Source organism: Candidozyma haemuli (assembly GCF_002926055.2).
Source record: "Candidozyma haemuli strain B11899 chromosome Unknown E_2014730914, whole genome shotgun sequence".
In the NCBI taxonomy this organism is placed as follows: Eukaryota; Fungi; Ascomycota; class Pichiomycetes; order Serinales; family Metschnikowiaceae; genus Candidozyma; species Candidozyma haemuli.
This window is the reverse complement of record NW_020289903.1, coordinates 401,022-419,169: the sequence shown is the minus strand read 5'-3', so window position 1 is coordinate 419,169 and position 18,148 is coordinate 401,022. Positions and strand designations below refer to the sequence as shown.

The following is an 18,148-nucleotide window of genomic DNA, read 5'->3' as shown; positions in this document are numbered from 1 at the left end:
GTATCAGACAGTCACCGAAAGAGCAATCGGAAGATTTAAGCCGGTTCTTTGATAAATCATACCTTCATTACTGCTATCCATATATAGAGATCGCAAACTGTCCATGTGGTATGTGCCACAGGCAGCAGATACACCGAGCCGAGCCTACCGGAGGTGCACGAACAAATATCCGAGTTTCGAACCAGCAACGAAGAAGAAACGAGATGGGCTTGGGTATATAATGCTCATTTTGGAAATCACCGAATTGACATATTTTTGCTTGTTCTCTTGGTGTATGGAACGCTAGGACATGGACTGTGTCTCATCCAGCCAATGGCATACCATCAACACCAACACCAACCAAACCAGTCAACTCTCATCTTTAGAATTTTCCTCTAAACCACTTCTAAACACATTTCCTATAGATCTCAAATATACCCCAAAACACGTATTCTTCACCAGTATCTTGGTACGGTTCTTGTTGGGCCGACCTGCACCCTGCTCACTCTTTTCTGGTCTCTGGTTCAAGATATCTACCAACCACCGCTGTCTGTGGGAAACATTGGCCAAACCTAAAAACCATTTCAATTCTTCCTATCATGTCATACGAGGAAATTCCTCCTGACGTCGTGTCCCCTCACGATGCTCCCACGCAGACTATCCAACAGACACTCAAATGCAAAGACACTGTGATCGCCCTTTACGACTTTCCCGGAACCCAGCCTTCCCATCTCCCGCTAGATTTGGGAGACACCGTTTACGTGTTGGCAAAAAGCGACTCCGGCTGGTGGGACGGTGTGGTTATCGCCAATGGCGAACTACTGCGTGGCTGGTTCCCGCATAACTATGTCCGGTCGGTTAACTACGTTCAGCCGGTGTTAAACAAATTGAAGTCCAATAAGGAGATAGACTCCATTACTGCTGCCAATACCGCTGCAAATGTGCTTATACCTTCGTTTACCAGTCTCCTACAACGGTCGCTAGTCGATCTGGGTAAGAACAGCCCGGCCAGTAATACCCGTAAGAATTCCGTGGTATCCTTTGCCTCCCTGGAAACTAGTATATCCGACCTGAAACTGCGTTCCAACCAGGCTCTTTCTGTCCATACGCCTTCTCCAGGCTCAGAGGGAACTGAAGGCGCATCTCCAGCTCCAGCCCCTGCCCTCCATCAGCCTTCATTTGCATCTACGCTATCGTCACACTCTGAAGATATCCCAGTGCCCCAAGAGGCACCTCCCCTCAAATTCGTTCCTGTTGAAGAGGCTGAGAGATTGACGCTAGAAGTGAAGCAAACAGAGGGTAAGAACATTGTCTGGACTCCTCGTGGTACAACTTCTGGTAATGTGGCTTTCTACTCAGAACAGCTCGAAGTGTACTGTGAGACGCTACCGTTAGTACCATTTATGCCCCACATAGATTTGGCAGGCGGAAACCTTGCCTTACCTACTGTGGAAGCCCTTCATGAAATTACCCCAGTGAATGTTGTGAGGGATGATGAACCGGAAGATGGTGAAACTCACGATCGTTCAAACTCTAGCGTCAAGGGCTTTGACTTGAAGCGTGACTCCAATGCATCTTCCATGTCGACTACAAGCTCGGTCTCGTCTTACCATCATTTCCTGCAACCATTCTTCGCTACGAACGGCTTGTTCTATAATCTGTTTGATGATATAAACAAGTGGACTGAGCTCAAAGAACACTTCAACTATCTACTAGATTTGACTTACAAAGCTTTAAAGGATTCAAACAAACAGCTTTTCTCCATGCATCTTTCTCAGCTTACTAAAGTCGTCTCGATAGTTCTCGCCGGCTCAAGACTATGCCACCACGACTTTGCAGATTCAAAATACGAAAGTTCGATTAGACGGAAGCTCAAGCGTATCACTAATGGCTTTTCCCAGCTATACATCAACGGGCTCCTTCATTTAAGTGTTATGCATTATTCAGTCGCTGCATCAAATGCAGAGCTCTTCAGTCTTGATATCCGGAGTTTGAATAAGTCAACTGGTCCTACGCCCCAAGCATCTACCATACTGCCTTCTGATTCAATTGGTTCCGGTAATACTGTACCTCATCCTCGTGGAAGCCTGGCAGAAGATTTGGAGAAGATGGGCAGGTCTTCTGGTCTGGAAGTTTCTCAAGATTCGGTAGATTCATACCTTCTGCAGATTGATCATGAGGTCGAGGCTGTTAGGTCTAATATGAATGGATTGATCAAAATTTTCCTTCGGCTCAGCAAAGGTAAGAGAATTACTATCAAGGATTATGATAGTTCTGATGCATCCGAAGACGAGGGAGAAGACCGTTACAATGTCCTTCCGCAGGTATATCCCCGTTTTCTTGCGGACGAGTTTAATGGTGGAAATTGGTGTAACCCATTCTTCACGAATACGAAACCATATCTCAATTTGAGTGGTGAGCACTTGAAGAACAGATATCATCTCAAGATAATCATCGATAGTGTCGGATATGAACGTGTCAAACTGTCGGCATCTGAAATTGTCAAGATAAGTTCGGAAACATTGAACTACTTGGAACCCCATAACCAGGAAAGGTACTACAATGAACAACTAAGGAACGGAAGGAACGAGCAGATTTTGCGTTTTATCTACAAGTATTTGCATCACGCTAGCTCCATGATAGACCTATTGGAATCTTTTGACTTCACAGTTTTCTGTCTTATCAAAAGATCGTCTTCCGGTGACAGTTTAGGTAGCAATGAAGAACCACGGGACGATGCACAGCATGATGACAACACCACTGGTAACCTTACATTTGATTACCCTGTGGTCCTTGAGTTCTTCAAAGCGAAACAGTACTTTCACACTTTGGTATCAAAGGTCATCATGTATTCGCAATCGCTTACTTTGGATGATCCTGATGTGTTCACCGCTATGAAGGAGGATGACCCTGTACTTTATAACAGAGAAACAATCAAAGATCCCCTTGAAAGATCGGCGATGGTTTTGAGTAATATATTGATGCAGCAGAATAAGATGAAGGCCCCAGAGGCCATCACTCTTGACAAAGATGAAGTGGTTTCCGATTTACTTCTTGAAGGTATCGACTTCTGCGAGCATATTACAACGTTGGTGCAACAACTTGTGGAAGAACGTGAGACAATCTTGAATTATGCCACCAGAGTTATGTATGATGATTTCAATGTGCAACTTCTTGTCATCGAAAGAAACAATACGGCTGCTGGTGACAAGAATGAGGATAGCGGCGCTCAATATTATAGCAGCAAAAAGGGTAATGAAGATACGCCATGGTATTTGGAAGGTGACGAAGAATGTGACTTATTGCTCGATATTAAGGGCAACATAAAGGGTGGAACAAAGGAGGCGCTTGTCGCTCACTTGACTCGTCACGAATCACTTGACAGTGGCTTCATTTCTGTTTTCCTCATTACTCTCGCTACGATGATGTCAATCGGCGAATTTGTTCAGCTTCTTATAAACAGATTCAACATGGATGCGCCAGAAGGTTTGAGTTACGAGGAGTATTTGGCATGGAAATCCATGAAGCAAAGCAAAGTGCGTACCAAGGTTTTGGACATCATGAAGCTTTTAATTGATGTCCATTGGTGTGACTCCTATTATAGCATAACGGTGTTGCAACGTTGGTTATCCTTTGCGCAGTTGCCGACGGTCAAGCGTTTCCCTGTTTCAGGCAAAATTGCAGAAGGTATTGAAAAGATTCTTCGTGGAGAGAAGACTACTAGAAGACAAGATACTGCTGTTGTGCTTGGTAAGCCTCCAGCTCCAATTCTCAAGGGTTTCTCTATCAAAAAGTTGAAACTTCAGGACATTGATTACATTGAATTTGCACGTCAAATCACCATTCGTGAATTCCTGCTCTTCTGCCAGATCAACAAGCTCGCATGTATCAATAAGGTATGGGGAAAGAAGTCTGGTCTTCAGGAAACTATTGAGCCTATCACTAACTTCATCAAAGTTTCGAACCAGTTAACGAACTTCGTCGCTTATATGATTTTGAGAAAGGACGATGCAAAGAAGAGAGTGAGGGCAATCAGATACTTTGTTCAAGTGGCCGAGAAATGTCGTCAGTACAATAACTTCTCGTCAATGACGGCTATCATTTCAGCTCTTTATTCATCACCTATCCATCGTCTTAAGAAGACCTGGGCATATGTATCTCGAGACATTCTTACGCAGCTTCACAACATGAACAGGCTTATGAATTCTACGAGAAATTTCAACGAGTACAGAGATGTTCTCAAGTTCATCGGATCCGAGCCATGTGTGCCTTTCTTTGGTGTGTACTTGAGTGACTTGACTTTCATCTACCACGGAAATCCACAATACTTGTTGAACCGTACCAGAATGATTAATTTTGCTAAGAGATCGAAGACGGTTGAGATTGTTGAAGGTATTGACAGATTCCAAAAAATCGGTTATAACTTCCAAAGTGTCAGTGAAATCCAAAAGTACCTCGACCTTTGGTTCGATAAGTGCCCTTCAATTGAAGAACAATACCAATTGTCATTGAATTTGGAGCCACGTGAGGTTATTGACCGCAGCAGGACAAAGAAGAAGAATGAAAAAGACGAATCAGGTGGTCAGCTGCAGCCGAAACTGGCGGTGAACGTGAACATATGGGGCCTCAAATAAGCAGAACCACTAAAAGAAGCTTATTCGCAGCCACAAGAATTCCATATACCGCTCCCGGTCGGTGGTCAAAATTTCCTACGCTACCCTGCAGGACAGAATCGGTAGTGGTCTACGTGCGCTTGAACGATCAAGTCGATATAAACCTGGTTACCGGGGTCGACTGCCACGAAATATGTTTAATAGACTAAAGTCCTTCTCGGAAAACGTTGCAAACTCCCTTAATGAAATAGGCGAGCCCCAGAGTAAAAGTATAGAGAATATTAGACAACTTAAGAATGGATCCAGCATATTGAACACCAAAACCCCAGATCCCCAAGAACTTCTACAACCAGGAGATGAACCCGAGTCCACAAACTCCAGCCAGGTCCAATTAACCAAGGAGAACACTCCTTCTGGTGATAAACCAACTGGGACAAGCCCTGCTGGAGATAGTCCTGCTCCTGCTCCTTCCCCTTCTCCTATAGCCACTTCGGGTCCCTTGAAAGACATTGACATGGAACAATTACCCCCAGCAGTAAAACTCAAACTCAATAAGTTCGTCAGATATGAAGATAAGTACCCGAAGCTTTTCGATGCCTATAAGACAGAGAAGCGTAAAGCCAGTCTTGTTGATGCATTCGGTGATGTTCTTCGAGAGTACACACCAGTTACACTGATTGCTGATGCTGGAGAGCTAGTGGAGTATTTGCAGAGTATACATGACAAGACTAAGATTGCTGAACAAGAACTAAGGAAGAAAACGACAGAGGCATCGCAATTGGCGAGACGTCTTGCTGATGCAGAAAAGACTGTGAGGTATACTGAAGAGTCGCTTGATAAGGCTCTGAAAGGCAAGGAGTCGCTCAATGCCAGAATTGAATCACTACTGCGTGAATTGCAAAGAGTTAAGGCTGAGAATGAGAATAGGACGGAAAATACTGAGGGTGGAGCCGATCCAGAGCTTCAGAAGTCTGTCGATTCTCTTAAGGAACAGCTCGGCTCAACGCAAGCTGAATTAGACGAGCTTGTCGAACAGAAGAAAACTTTCACTAAGGACCTTGAATCTCAGAAGGAAAAGACAGAAGCTCTTACCAAAGAGGTCGATACATTAAAATCCGAGAAGCAAGCTGCTTTGGACGAACTCGAATCGCTGAACTCCAAGCATGACGCACTTTCTAAAGAGCTTGAATCTCTTAAGGCGGAAAAGGAAGCTCTTCAAAAGGATAAAGAATCTCTTGAGCGTGAAAAGCAGACTCTTCAAGCTACCGTCGACGATTTGGAAAAGAAGCTTACAGATTTAAACAAGCAACTTGAGGAGGTCAAGGTTGAAAGGGATGAGGCAAAATCAAACGCTAGTGCGGCCCCTGAATCCCCGTCTACTGCTGCACCTGCTCAACAGACGCAGCAACGTGCTGGAGGCAACAAGAAGAAGAAGAACAAGAAGAACAAAGGTCAACAGAACGCTGCGGTAGCTACGGAGCCAGCTGCTGTCTCTACTGAAGCTGACAATGGCTCATCTGAATGGGAATCTAAATACAACGAGCTCTCGCTGAAGTATGATGCCCTTGTTAATGAGAAGGATTCACTTGCTGCAGAACTTAGCCTTTCTCGAAAGGCTGTTGAAGCTAAGGACGAGGAGATCGAACTCTTGAAAGACCTGTTGAGAGATATTGGAGATGAGTTAGTTACAGCTAAGGATGAACTCAAGAACCTTAACCTGGACAATTCTACCAAGGAGAAACTCCAGAAGTATGATGATCTCGAAAAACAGGCCGAAGAAGCATCAGCTCAGCTTGAAAAGCTCAAGAGGGACTCAGAAGACCAGGTGAAGAAGATGAAGGCTGAGTTGACCGAACAAGTCGAGAAAGCAAAGAGTGAATCTTTGGCAAGTGCAGAGAAGCAGCAGGAAGATACTAAAGCAGAAATCGAGAAGCTCAAACTGGAATCTCAAAAATCCTCAGGAACTATCAAAGATTTGAGAACCCAACTCACAACTGTCAATAAAGAATTAGATGGTTCTAAGAAGGAGATCGAGAGCTTGCATCAAGAGAAAGCTAAGTTGAACCTGAGAATAGATGAGCTTTCAAAGGCAAAGAGCATGGATTCTTCCTTAAAACTTGAAATTGCTTCATTGCAATCTTCGGTCTCACACAAGGACGAGTTAATCAAGGAATACAGAGACGAGTCTGAGAAGCGTGTTAAGGAAAGAGATACTTTGAGGGCTACTATTTCGCAACTTGAAAATTCTAACTCCAGTTTACAAAGCAGTAACAAAAGCCTCGTTCAAGAAAAGTCTAACCTCATTAATGAGAAGGAGAATACTACCCAACGCATCAATTCTTTGAATTCTGAGCTTTCTAAGCTTCAGGTTAGTAAGCATGAGGTGGCAAGCGAACTCGACGGTTTGAAGACGAAGTATGACTCCATGGTCAAGAACAAGGCCACTTCTTCCGACGAGGTTCAGTCTTATAAGCAGCAGTATGACGAGCTTAGTATGAAACTGAAGGAGGCACAACTTAGAATTGACACTTTGGAAGACGAACTTTCGGAAGCAAAACTGATGCTTCAAGAAAGAACAAGGGAATCTTCTACAATTAGAAAGCTTCTTATTGAGGCGGAGGAGAGGAATAATATTGAGTGCGCTAACCTCAAGAATGAGATCCGGTCTATCAATGAAGAAAAGCTGGAGCTTGAGTCTTCCCTCCAAGGCTCAATCAAGCAGAGACAAAGAGAAATTGAAGACTTGAAAGCCAAATCTTCGGAGTCTGCTAAGAAGATTAAGGAGTTATTGGAGCAGATTGATGCTCTCAAGAAGAAGTATGAACCTTTGATTAATGAGGCTGCAATCTCTCCCGAAGCCGCCAAGAAGACCAAGGACTTGGAAAATACCATTGACGAATTGCGCAGCTCTCTCCAGTCCTCGAGTTCTAAGGTGAAAGAGTATGAGAATTTGAACCGTGTTCTCAAAAAGTTGAACGAGGAGTCCTCCTTGAAGTTCGAGCGTCTCCTGAAGAACTACAAGCATGTGACGCAGCAGTATCGCCAGATGCAAAGCACCAAGGCTACACCTCCAGAGTCCACTAGAAGCTCTTCTGAACAGCCTCCTGCTGCTGCGGCTCCACCTGATAAGGACACCAATACTGCGTACCTCAAGAATGTTCTTTTTGGATTCTTTGAGCACAAGGAACAACGCGAGCAACTTTTGCCGGTGGTCAAGACTCTTTTCCAACTCGATGATGCCGACGAAGCTAAATTAATGAACGCCTTGAAATAGTGTGTTTCTTGTTGATGTCACACCGGCTCATTGGTTGCAAATCGGGGCGTGCATAGAGGTGTCTTCTCGATGGCATCGATGGACCGTACTTCCCACTACAGAGGGTGACTTCCAACGTCCATACAATGCAAGCTTTTAACCAAAAGAAAGCTTCCATCCTTCAAGAGATAGGCGGAAACTCCCTGGATTCTCCTGATGCGTCTCCTAAAGGTACCATTGATTCCCTATGTCTCCCCATCATCGAAGTGATTAACTCCCATCCAGACATGGTAACAACATCGCTGTGCTCAGGAAGAGTGTCAGTCTTCCTTGAAGGTATCAAAAAGGAAAGTCAGATTGGTGCTAAGGGAAATGAAGGTCGCTGGCTCTTTGTTACTCACCATCCTGAGGATCTTCCACAATGGCATAAGAAGCTTGATCTCAAGTATGAGGAACCACAATCGATGGAGGATAGTCAGCGTTACATTCTTTTCAAATTTGAACCTCTCATATTGCATGTGAAGTGCCGTGATTTGGCCACGTCGAACCTACTATACTCAACAGCAATGGGCTGTGGCTTCAGAGAAAGTGGTATTGGCAGTAACAACATAGTGGGAATCAGAACTTCCATCAAGCTTGACGTTCCCATTGGCTGCCTTGACGGAGAACAATTGGTATCTTTTGTTTCTGAATCATACCTCGAGCTCATCACTAAGCTTTCATTAGACAGGTTCACCGAAAACTTCAAGAAGATGGATACGCTCAAAAACGCTATAACACTGATGGGTCAGGCGAAAGTTCCTGATGCGAAGGAAACCAAGGAGGAACGTCGGATTCGCAAGATGAAAGAAGGAATGGCAAGAAGAGATGGTGTCAGAGAAGAAAAAGAGAAAAAGAAAAGAGAAAAAGAGCTTCTTCAATCACAAGAACAGAAGCAGGAGAAAAGTTGATAATACGATATTAAAGTTAATGTACATTCGGGATATATAGTAATTCTCAAACATAGAACTCTAGGATGGTGTTCATCATTGAGGGGTATCATTAGACAGACCCTGATTGAAGTCGGGGCCAAATGCAGATTCATCCAGGTTATGACCATTTTCATTTGTAGTAGTCTCCACTCCATTAGCAGTTCGTCTGCTCGAGACTCCAGATGCAAAAATGGAAGAAGCACCACTCTGGTCTTCTTCTCTTCTCCTTCTATTTCTTCCAAATAAATTAAGAATTTGTGTTATCATGGGCGATACCGGCGAGTTACGGCGGCGGCCCATGTTTGATGACAGCAGGGATCTCGAGAACCCAGGCATAGTTCTTTCCAGTGCATTCCTACCAAGTTGCAGTCTATGAGGATGGAATATGACAGAAGTAGCTCTTCGGAGCAAGCCTGGGTGATCTTGTGATTGAGTATCGGGTTCAGATTCACCAGTTGGTGGCTGGGTCTCTTCTTGAGGCTCATTTGCCTCGGGCTCAGGTCTTTCAGTAGACTGAGCTCGAGGATTATCGCCATAAAGATGCATGCCACCATTTCCGGGACCACCAAAACGCAAGTATGTCACAGGTGGCACTTCAGAACGTTCGTCATCGCCTTCTTCACCTTCACAAAGGTTCTTACGGCATAACGGACAACTACGGTTGTCGTTGAGCCAATGAGCCAAACAAGACTGACCAAAGATATGTCCACACGGAAGTTCAACTGGAACGTGTTTCCATTCTGCACTGCAGCTTTCTAAAGTAGTGTTATGTTCACGGTCATTGGACGAAGTTGCCGTAGGCGTTGGTTCTCTCAGGTTCATCTTACGTTTCTTGGTGATACAATCCAGATCATCATCTATCGGGTGGATCTCTTCGAATCGCTCGAAACAGATAGAGCACGACTGTTCATTGAGCGTCAGTAGTGGTTTCACAGGGAACTCTCTAAACTTGTCTGGCGTGATGCCCCGTTTTCTAGTGGTATTATTCACCAAGACCAGGTATGCCATACGGGTTGCCAATGAGATGAATTGTTGGATGGCCCTAGGCTCTCTATTGGAAGGATTGTTAGGCAATGTAACGACAAGCGAACCGGTACGGCCAGGTCCGTCACCTTCTGTTCCATCTAAGAACATATAATTAACAGTAATAATAATGGATCCAGAAGGGTCTGTACCAACAAAGCCTAAAGGATGGTATGCATTTAAGTTGCTAGCCAGCTGGTCGGTGTCTCCTGTAGTGGAAGGTTCAGTAGTACCTGGACCATTTGTAGGGCCACTAGCAGTGGCGTCAGCAGCTGGTTCGTTGGATGGAGCATCAGTTCGGCTTGCCTCTTCGTTAGATCTACCTAAAGCGGTATCGAGTAAGTAGTCAAAGAAGTTATAGTTCAGCATTTGCTCTGGATCGGATGTTCTAGTTTCACTTTGGGAGGCAGACTGTGGATCAGAATGTTGCTCTTCTTCTGGGTGTGGATCGGACTGTGCTTGCGATGTTGAGTCATAGAAATGGGTATTCTGGGAGCTAGTGCTCTCTTGGTCACCAGCCTGTCCTTCTTCGAAGGTCATTTGTCTCTATAGCTCCAGGAACGGAGGAAGTTGTATGGAAATAAGCGGATCGGTGGTTGCTGAGTCAGATAAGCGGTATAGAGGAAGATCCGCGGTTTGTAGTTCTAAAAAAAGTATGCTTTTTTTGTTTCGTTCTCCTATATGCTATTATATGGTTAAAGGATCATAAACCGTGGAGAAAAAGCTATGGAAGAAGTTGGAAGAAGTTGAGGTTCGTGAGAGGTGAACAGTGACTGTCGTGGTGGTTTTTGGCCCAGTCATGATCACATGACCTGCCAGGCACCAGACATAACAGTGGCTCAGTTTTCGGGCAAATGGCAAGAAGAAGCAAATCCTGATCGTCCAAAAAGTCTTTTTTAATTAAATAAGTGTCCTTTGCCTTTATGTGGCTTGGGGTTCCCAGGGGCCGGCAATGCCGGTTAATGGTGAGTGCGACGCAGATACAGAATGGTTGCAAATGAAGGTTAGGCAGGATGACATAACCATAGGTTGATGCGAAACCAACAACTGTGAAACACCAACATATGCAATTTTAAACTATTTTTTGAATTTCTGGGGCAGTTGGTGGCAACGCATTGTGATTTCGTCATACGCATGCAAGATAAGCTTTGTACTAAGATGGCATGCTTTTAGACATTCCATGACGTTCGCTAGGTAAATCCCGTGGTCACCGCGTGATTGGAGACCAAGGCGAAGGCTGTGGTCAGTCACTTTCAATTGCATCATCTTCCTGCTTATTGTTATAGTTCAAGGTATTGCTCGACATGCTGCTTTGAAAACCAAAAGCCTCTGTAGGAATGCTCAAACTCACGTAGGAACGCGGTGCTCAACACCAACGTCTTGGTAATAAATATAGGTTTCTCTTGATGCAATTTAGCGACATCACCAAATCTCCAAAGCTGCTCGATGTAATTAGAGGCAGTCAGGTCCATGCCAAAAAGCAGCTGAACGAATGTGTTCCATGTAGACTTGTCGACTTTGCTTTTGATATGGGTGAAAAACTGCTTAGCTGGAACTTCTCCTTCTTCGGGCTCAAACGTATTAACTTGAGCATCTAGCATGAGTAGTTCACTCGTCTTGAGTAATGCAGTAGCCAAAGGAAGAGTGGCGTATGGCTGCAAATTCTCAAGAAGCCCACGAGCACGGGTGTATGAGGCAGTCACAGTGTTTACCAAAAGTCTGAGGTCAAGCCCCCAATGAGAAGTAGGAGCTTTGATGAAGTTAGCCATCACTGCAACGAAAAGAGCCTGAACAGCCAACATATTGTACATGTCGAGAACGGTGTTGAGTTGCGAACAAGACTGGAGGGACACAACAAGACTCTGGGGCAGCACCGCTCCCGTTTCGGCAATCGCCATGATAGGATTAAACATCGAGATTAAAGTTGTGACATAATGGGCGAACCGAAGTGTGACGAACTTATTAGGTTCAGCACGAATAATCAGGAGCCAACGGACACAGATGAAGGAAACCTTGAGCATAGCTCCAAGCTGCTGGCCATGATTGCGTAGTATAGCACTCACGTCAGCAGTGGGTTTTGGTGAATTAACCGCTGTATCAATTGAATGAAACAAAGGATCAGCTGCTGGAACAGCCATAGCGCAAAACTCACTGTAAAGTGTGAGATATGCGTATGAGATTTCCCTCGGTGTGGTGCAACCTTCAAAACGACGGAAAAACAAACTCGATGCTAAGAGGCCAATATCATAAACCAGATAAGCAGGCAATGGCGTCTCAGGTTCTAGGCCATAAAGCCACTTGACAAGTGCACGGTCAGGCTGAATGGTGTCTCTGAGTGAGGGATGCTCATACTGAAACAGTGTTTCTGCCTGGAGTACCAGGGCTTCCGTTTCGACAAGCTTGACATACGTCCAACATTTCGCCACAATTGCAAACGCTTCTGTTTTATCAGGCAGAAGCATCGTGTAATCAAGGTTATGCAAAAGCAGTAGAAACAGCCCATTACGAGAAATGGCTGCGAAAAAATGGCGAGTATCAGTAGCTAGACGATCGAATTGGCCCAATGCCATAAGTGTTGTTTTCGTCAGTACAAGTTGTACTAAAAGAAAGACGCCGTCTTCCCATGAATCATTAGGCACGCAAGCAGCCATCTCTGTCAGGACAGTAAGCCATTGATTAGCACGCGCAATAGCCTTGGGAGACAAGCGAGGTCCACTAAGACACCCAGCAGCACAGAATGCAGCTGCTATAGCCATACATTCAGCGGAGTGCTTGTCCATAGGTGATGCATCAAAAGAGAGCATTTTCTGACCAGCAGCATAGACAGAGGCCCAGTCGACGAGTTCATGGAGACCCAGATTTTCGGCCAGGTGTGCCCAATTGAAGTAATCCTTTAGCCATGTTTTCGACCCGCGTGTAAGAGACGATATTATTTTTTGCCAACGTAATAGAGATTCTTCTGGTACCGGTAGAAATTGGGCATGGCACTGGGCTGCATACCGTTGCAACGGCGCCAGGCGATGAATATTTCTTGCCATTACACTTGGAGCCACGGGATCCTGCGACGGCAGGCCCATGGAGAATGGCAGGTTGGCGACAATGGGAGGAGCGTATGGCAGAAATGGAGATGTGTGGTCCCCAGGAGGCAGCAGGAACAGCAGCTGAGGCAGATGATCTAGCTGAGGCCAATCACGCTGGGCCCAAGGCGGCGTTCGTTGTAGAGAGCCGAAAAGGGGAAGCGGGTTCCCATAGACTGCACTGACATTAGATGTATGGGACAGACCCAGACGGGAGGATGAGACCTCATCGGAAGAGTCATGAGGCTCTGGTTGGCGTTGTAGTTTATCCTTTCTGCGGGAATTTCTAGAACGACGTTCTTGCAGTCGAATACGTTCTGCTTCAGATGGTGGATTTGGGGGACATTCACGACATAGGTGTTCACGGTGGGTACGGACACACAGCGAGCACGGTAGCTCAAGGTTGCACTTCATTTTGTAACGTTTGCATGGCCCACAGGAATAGGTACGGCGAGTACGACGAGGTTTCATGATTGAATAGAATTAATGGGTGGTGGTGGGTTGGAATGAAATATTAGGAGTTTACCCCAGTGATGGATGTATGGGATGCAGCAGGTGTTAAAACAGATGTGGAGATCAAGAAGGACGAACTCAAGAGTTCAAAGGCCAGAATAGATATTTCCGAAACCCTATGCCCGTATAACGAAAGGAAATACCAGGGTTTATAGATACCTGGGGAAGTATGGGGAACTCGGGGGATGGGCTAAGACTCAACGGGAGAACGCAGATATGGATCCGAGAACAAGCTCCGAAAAGATGTGAGGCAACCAAAAGTGAGTTTTGGGTGATAGAGCGTCGTAAATGGAGCTGACCCAGCAGTGAATACGTCCAAGGATGACTTTAGAAGTACTGGGTTGGGGCAGTGGGTTGGCCTTCTAGTCACGCTTCCTGAGTGGTTGGTGTAAACGCAAGGAGAAGATAGCAAGTGACCTAGTGGCGATACCCAGCGGGGGTGATAGAATCAATATAGCCTAAAAGAGCCAGCCGACGTAGGACGATATATATATGGAGTGGAGGCTGAGGCAAGTGAAGCTGATGGACCCTGGTCTGAGGCTTGAAACTGTATGAAAAGTGAGGAAACGAGGCTGAACGGCTTATGAAGATCGGGAAGCACAGCGAGCCTGAGAAAGGAAGCCAACAATAACACAACCTAGGGTGAATATGATTTTTAAATAAAAGGAAATCCGAATATATCGATTAATTGGAATTCACCTTTTGCGGGTAGATATCAGATTCGGGTGTTACTGGAACATTAACCACAAAGAAGGCGATACTTATGAATATTTTTTAGATATATTATTATACTTTTTCCAGCTTCGCTGCTTCGCTGTGAATTTGGCGCAAAGAAGGTCTTTTGGATCAGCCGGCCGTGCGGTAGAACCCGTTTCCAGCTGGGAAGTCGGGGGGGGGGGGGCCATCTGGCCGATATATATGCCAGGAACCATCCAGGCTGGACGGCCAGGCAGGCAAGCAGCCAGGCAGGCAGCCAGGCGAGGCGGGAGCGCGCGGCGCTAGTCACCGCAGAACCAGAGGAAGCCAGGAAAGCAGCCAGGCAAACAGAAAAACAAGCGTCTGCATCTGCGAGGCTGGGAAAGTCTAAGTGGCTGCAAAACAAAAGCAGGATATACAAAATGGCATTCGAAAGAAAAACCCTCAGTTACCTAAACGGTTGCTGTTTACGATTGACTTTCATGGAAAATTGCCTTCCTTGCTTCTACATGTCTCGCAGTGTCTTAGTGAGCTGAAGGTGTCCAGGCTTCCACGCCGCGAAAGTGCCTCACCCAGTGGGGCCCCAGACGCCTTCAGTGGATGGCTGCTCGGTCGCTTTGCTCCATTCCAGTCCTGCCCAACCACCGATGAGAATTACCAAAAGCCCAGGGCATTCCTAGCCCAAACAATGCCCATTCACAATGAAGGTTAGGTATTGCATCGGTTTTCGTACCTCGGAGACGAACCGACTCCGGGTTATTAACCAACTAGTGGTTAATTCTCTCCTTTTTTCTGTATCTCCATCCTTTGTTCCATCGCCTTGTCTGTATTGGCTGCAAACCAAGAACCTCGCAAAACATGCCTTTTCTGTGCTCCCACTGCCATCTGGCACATCCTTTTTTTCTGCCCATCCTGTGCTTTTTTTTCTCATTTTTTACCCTTTGCGCCTGGCCCATCCCCATGCCCCATCGCAAACGCTGCTCCCCAGATTTAGCCCTTTTTTTAGCCCTCCACCTTCCTCTTGGCTCTCCAGTCTCCCCACACTGGAGGGGTCTAGTGAGGCCCCTCTTAGTCATCCTTTAGTCTTCATTCCTTCTACATCTGTCTTTGTTCATCAATCGCCCCATGCCTTTGTCTAAACAGCTTGGTCTTCTTGTATTCATTGCCTTTTTCTTGTGCCGCGCTCAAGACCTTACCTAGGCCGCATACTCCAGAAAAGCCAGCAGTGCCATTCGAGCCACTTGAGCCACTTGAGCCTCCTGCTTCTCTTTGCCTTTCTCTCTTGCAGCCACTTGCCTCCCCTCCTCTTCCCCCACGGCATTTCCACCGTTTATTCGACGCTTTTGACGCTGCCCTCTGTCATCAGCAAAGCGGTTAAAGTTATTAAAAGTAGGCTTTTTTGCGATTGCAAAAAACCACAAACGGCGCTGGGTCACAAAAACACAACATCGTCCAGCAAAGTGGTCAATTGGGGTCAATGACAACACCTCTCTTGCCTGGCCCAGACAAGTTCGCAATTTATCTAGGAATTGGCCTGCCCAAGCAAAACCATGAACTACGGTACCACGAACATACAATCTGTCTAAGGGTATCCCCACCACCAGCAAGCAACACTTACTGCCTCTTGTTTCATAGCTAAACCTTCTTAGAGCCTCTTTTGATCAGATCTCGCCTGCGTGGCAAGTGTCGCCTGTTGCTGCGCGCCACTGCTTTTCTCTGCGTCTCGCTAAGAAGCTTCGCAGCGGGACCCTGCCAATCCCAATCTGACCAGCAAGGAGGAAGTCATGAACGAGAAGTATAATACTTGCTAGGGCATAGCAGTGTCAATTACATGTCCTCCTTTTTTTCGCCATTTTTTACTACCCTTTATTGCCCCTCCAGAGGTCAATTCACCCCCACTGGTTTGTTCACTGGACTCTCCATGTACCACAAAAGCTACTTGCGTTGCAACATCAACCCGCGCGGGCTTACTCATCAAGGCACAACATCCATGCTTTAGCCGCCCACCAGGGTCTGCCAGCGTTTGTAACCTCTGCGTAAAGTCCGGCGGATATAAGGCAAAGGAACCGGTACGCCGGTTTCACACTGTTCTTCGTTTTTTTTTACGTCGCCTTGCCTTAAAAAATGCGTTGCCTATTCGTTGATAGTGGAACTTTTCAAGGCTGCAAGGTGCGTTTCTGCCGTGCACCGTCTTCTATCTCTTTGCTAAATCTGGCGAGATAGATACTCTCCAAACAGGCTTTCTTTTTTTCTTGAAATGTACATTTGTTTATATTTACTGGTTATTTTGACTTTAAACTCCGCTGGTGCTCGCTTGCTTCTACATAATTCGTGCTTAACCACTACAGAGTAAGTGGGCCCATTTTTAGCTTGTCTGTTGGTTACACAATCCAAACGTTACACAAGATGCACGGCTTAGTCCCCCAAAATGGTAATACCACCGCTGCCGTTGGAGTGGCTGGCATCCCTCCTGCTGTACTCGGTCCGAGCAACCTACCTAACGTCCAAACAGAAGCACCTCGCAAAAATCACTCACTTTCTTAAGGCATTGCCTTGCAGTAGCTACCCTCTTAACCATCCTTGTCTAGACCGGCCCGCCGTTTTCTACCTGTCTTGCTGAGACGTGTGTGCGTGCCCCCACGACACCAGTTTGCTAGTTCCATGCACGGCTGGTAAACTTGAACGGTGGTTTCGAGAAGGGTATATGCGTGCCCGTGATAATGTTCCTGAAAGGGGATACGTTGCCTAGACATTCCCCTATTATTGCTATATGTCACGATACTAATTGCTTTTGATCGTTTCAATCGGACCAATCTGAGATCAAGATATGTTTACCTGTTCGCAGAAATGCCTCGATTGGCACGGCGCCTGTTTTCGCCTTGGAATGCCTCCGGGTCGGGTCAGCAAAGTTATACTTACCCTGCCGTAATGGTATACGGCTGCAAAATACCAAGAAAAATGGAATGCTTCCAACGGAAACGAAAGAGTAATCTGGCAGATATCTTGAAACAAGCATAGCACGAGTCACAGCTCCAGTGGACCTCCCTGCCAAGGCAAACGATATTTTAAACTTCAGCGAGCCATTCCATGTGTTGCATTGCTTTCGACAATTGAGGCGCTGACTTGCCGGGTTGTCAAAGAAATGTCGTAGAATAATAATTCTGGAAAGCAAATACAGTCTAAATCAAAGGGAAGACAAATAAAATAAAAGAAACTCCGTCAACGACTAAGCCTAAATGGAAACAGCTAAAAAGGAAATGCTGCCTACATCTGGGGATCAGATCTGCTCGAGATCCTAATCGTTCGGCGACACAAACAATTAAGAAGGTACACTTAAGTTGGCGCCAAGGTCGATAAAGTTCTGTTTCATAAGGCGACTCTTAGGGGGCTTAACAGAAGGACTCACAAAGCTGTTTTCTTAGCTAAATTACCCCTTTTTAAGTTTTGTTTGTTTGGTGTGCTGCTTGTCTTACCCAGTTTCGACAAATTCTCCATGATCGATGCCTCCGAGTGTAAAGTCTACTTACTGTCCATCTACAATTCTTTTGGGACATGAAATGGAAAAAATCGCCAGTCCATGAAGATTGACGATTCACTGTTCTAAGAAAAAGAATAGAAGTCTAAAAGTACTTTTCTACTTATCCTGGTTTCACTAGTACCAACTGTCCTACAAATATGGGTAACACAGTACAGAAATAAGCAGGTGAAATGACGATATCTGGGCATATAAGACATTTTAATTGCTTTCATAGAACATATGGAACTAGTCCATTTTCTTTATATTCTTTTCCAGCCATCATTCCTTCAATCATTTAACTACACACAAACAACCCATATAAATCTATCCCACCTACTGGCTGCGAAAAAAAAAAAAAAAAAAAAAAGAAGTGTTAGGCCTAGTGAGCAGCGAACCCGTGCACCAGCGATTCTCACCAATCGAATCCTCCACATATCGCATTTTCAATAATCAAAATTTCTCAACCAACACCAACACCAACTAACCTTTCCCCCCTATACTAGGCC

At 45.6% G+C, this 18,148-nt stretch overlaps 4 protein-coding genes across 4 annotated transcripts; 2 read left to right on the top strand and 2 right to left on the bottom strand. All coding sequences in view use genetic code 12, as the record gives it.

Annotated features, from left to right (window-relative positions):
* Positions 1–578: 578 nt before the first annotated feature.
* CSC25 (Ras family guanine nucleotide exchange factor) lies at positions 579–7,866 on the top strand (the record flags this gene model as incomplete). The annotated part of the gene is made up of 2 exons (XM_025487003.1): positions 579–4,589; positions 4,804–7,866. The coding sequence occupies 2 exons, from the start codon at positions 579–581 to the stop codon at positions 7,864–7,866; spliced, it is 7,074 nt and encodes a 2,357-aa protein (XP_025340451.1).
* Positions 7,867–7,991: 125 nt separating this feature from the next.
* Positions 7,992–8,795, top strand: CXQ85_003356 (tRNA methyltransferase; the record flags this gene model as incomplete). The annotated part of the gene is made up of 1 exon (XM_025487002.1): positions 7,992–8,795. The coding sequence occupies one exon, from the start codon at positions 7,992–7,994 to the stop codon at positions 8,793–8,795; it is 804 nt and encodes a 267-aa protein (XP_025340450.1).
* A 75-nt stretch (positions 8,796–8,870) lies between these two features.
* Positions 8,871–10,379, bottom strand: CXQ85_003355 (ubiquitin-protein ligase; the record flags this gene model as incomplete). The annotated part of the gene is made up of 1 exon (XM_025487001.1): positions 8,871–10,379. One exon carries the CDS (start codon positions 10,377–10,379, stop codon positions 8,871–8,873), a length of 1,509 nt encoding a protein of 502 aa, XP_025340449.1.
* Positions 10,380–11,119: 740 nt separating this feature from the next.
* Positions 11,120–13,330, bottom strand: ZCF8 (Zcf8p; the record flags this gene model as incomplete). The annotated part of the gene is made up of 1 exon (XM_025487000.1): positions 11,120–13,330. One exon carries the CDS (start codon positions 13,328–13,330, stop codon positions 11,120–11,122), a length of 2,211 nt encoding a protein of 736 aa, XP_025340448.1.
* Between the last annotated feature and the right edge of the window lie 4,818 nt (positions 13,331–18,148).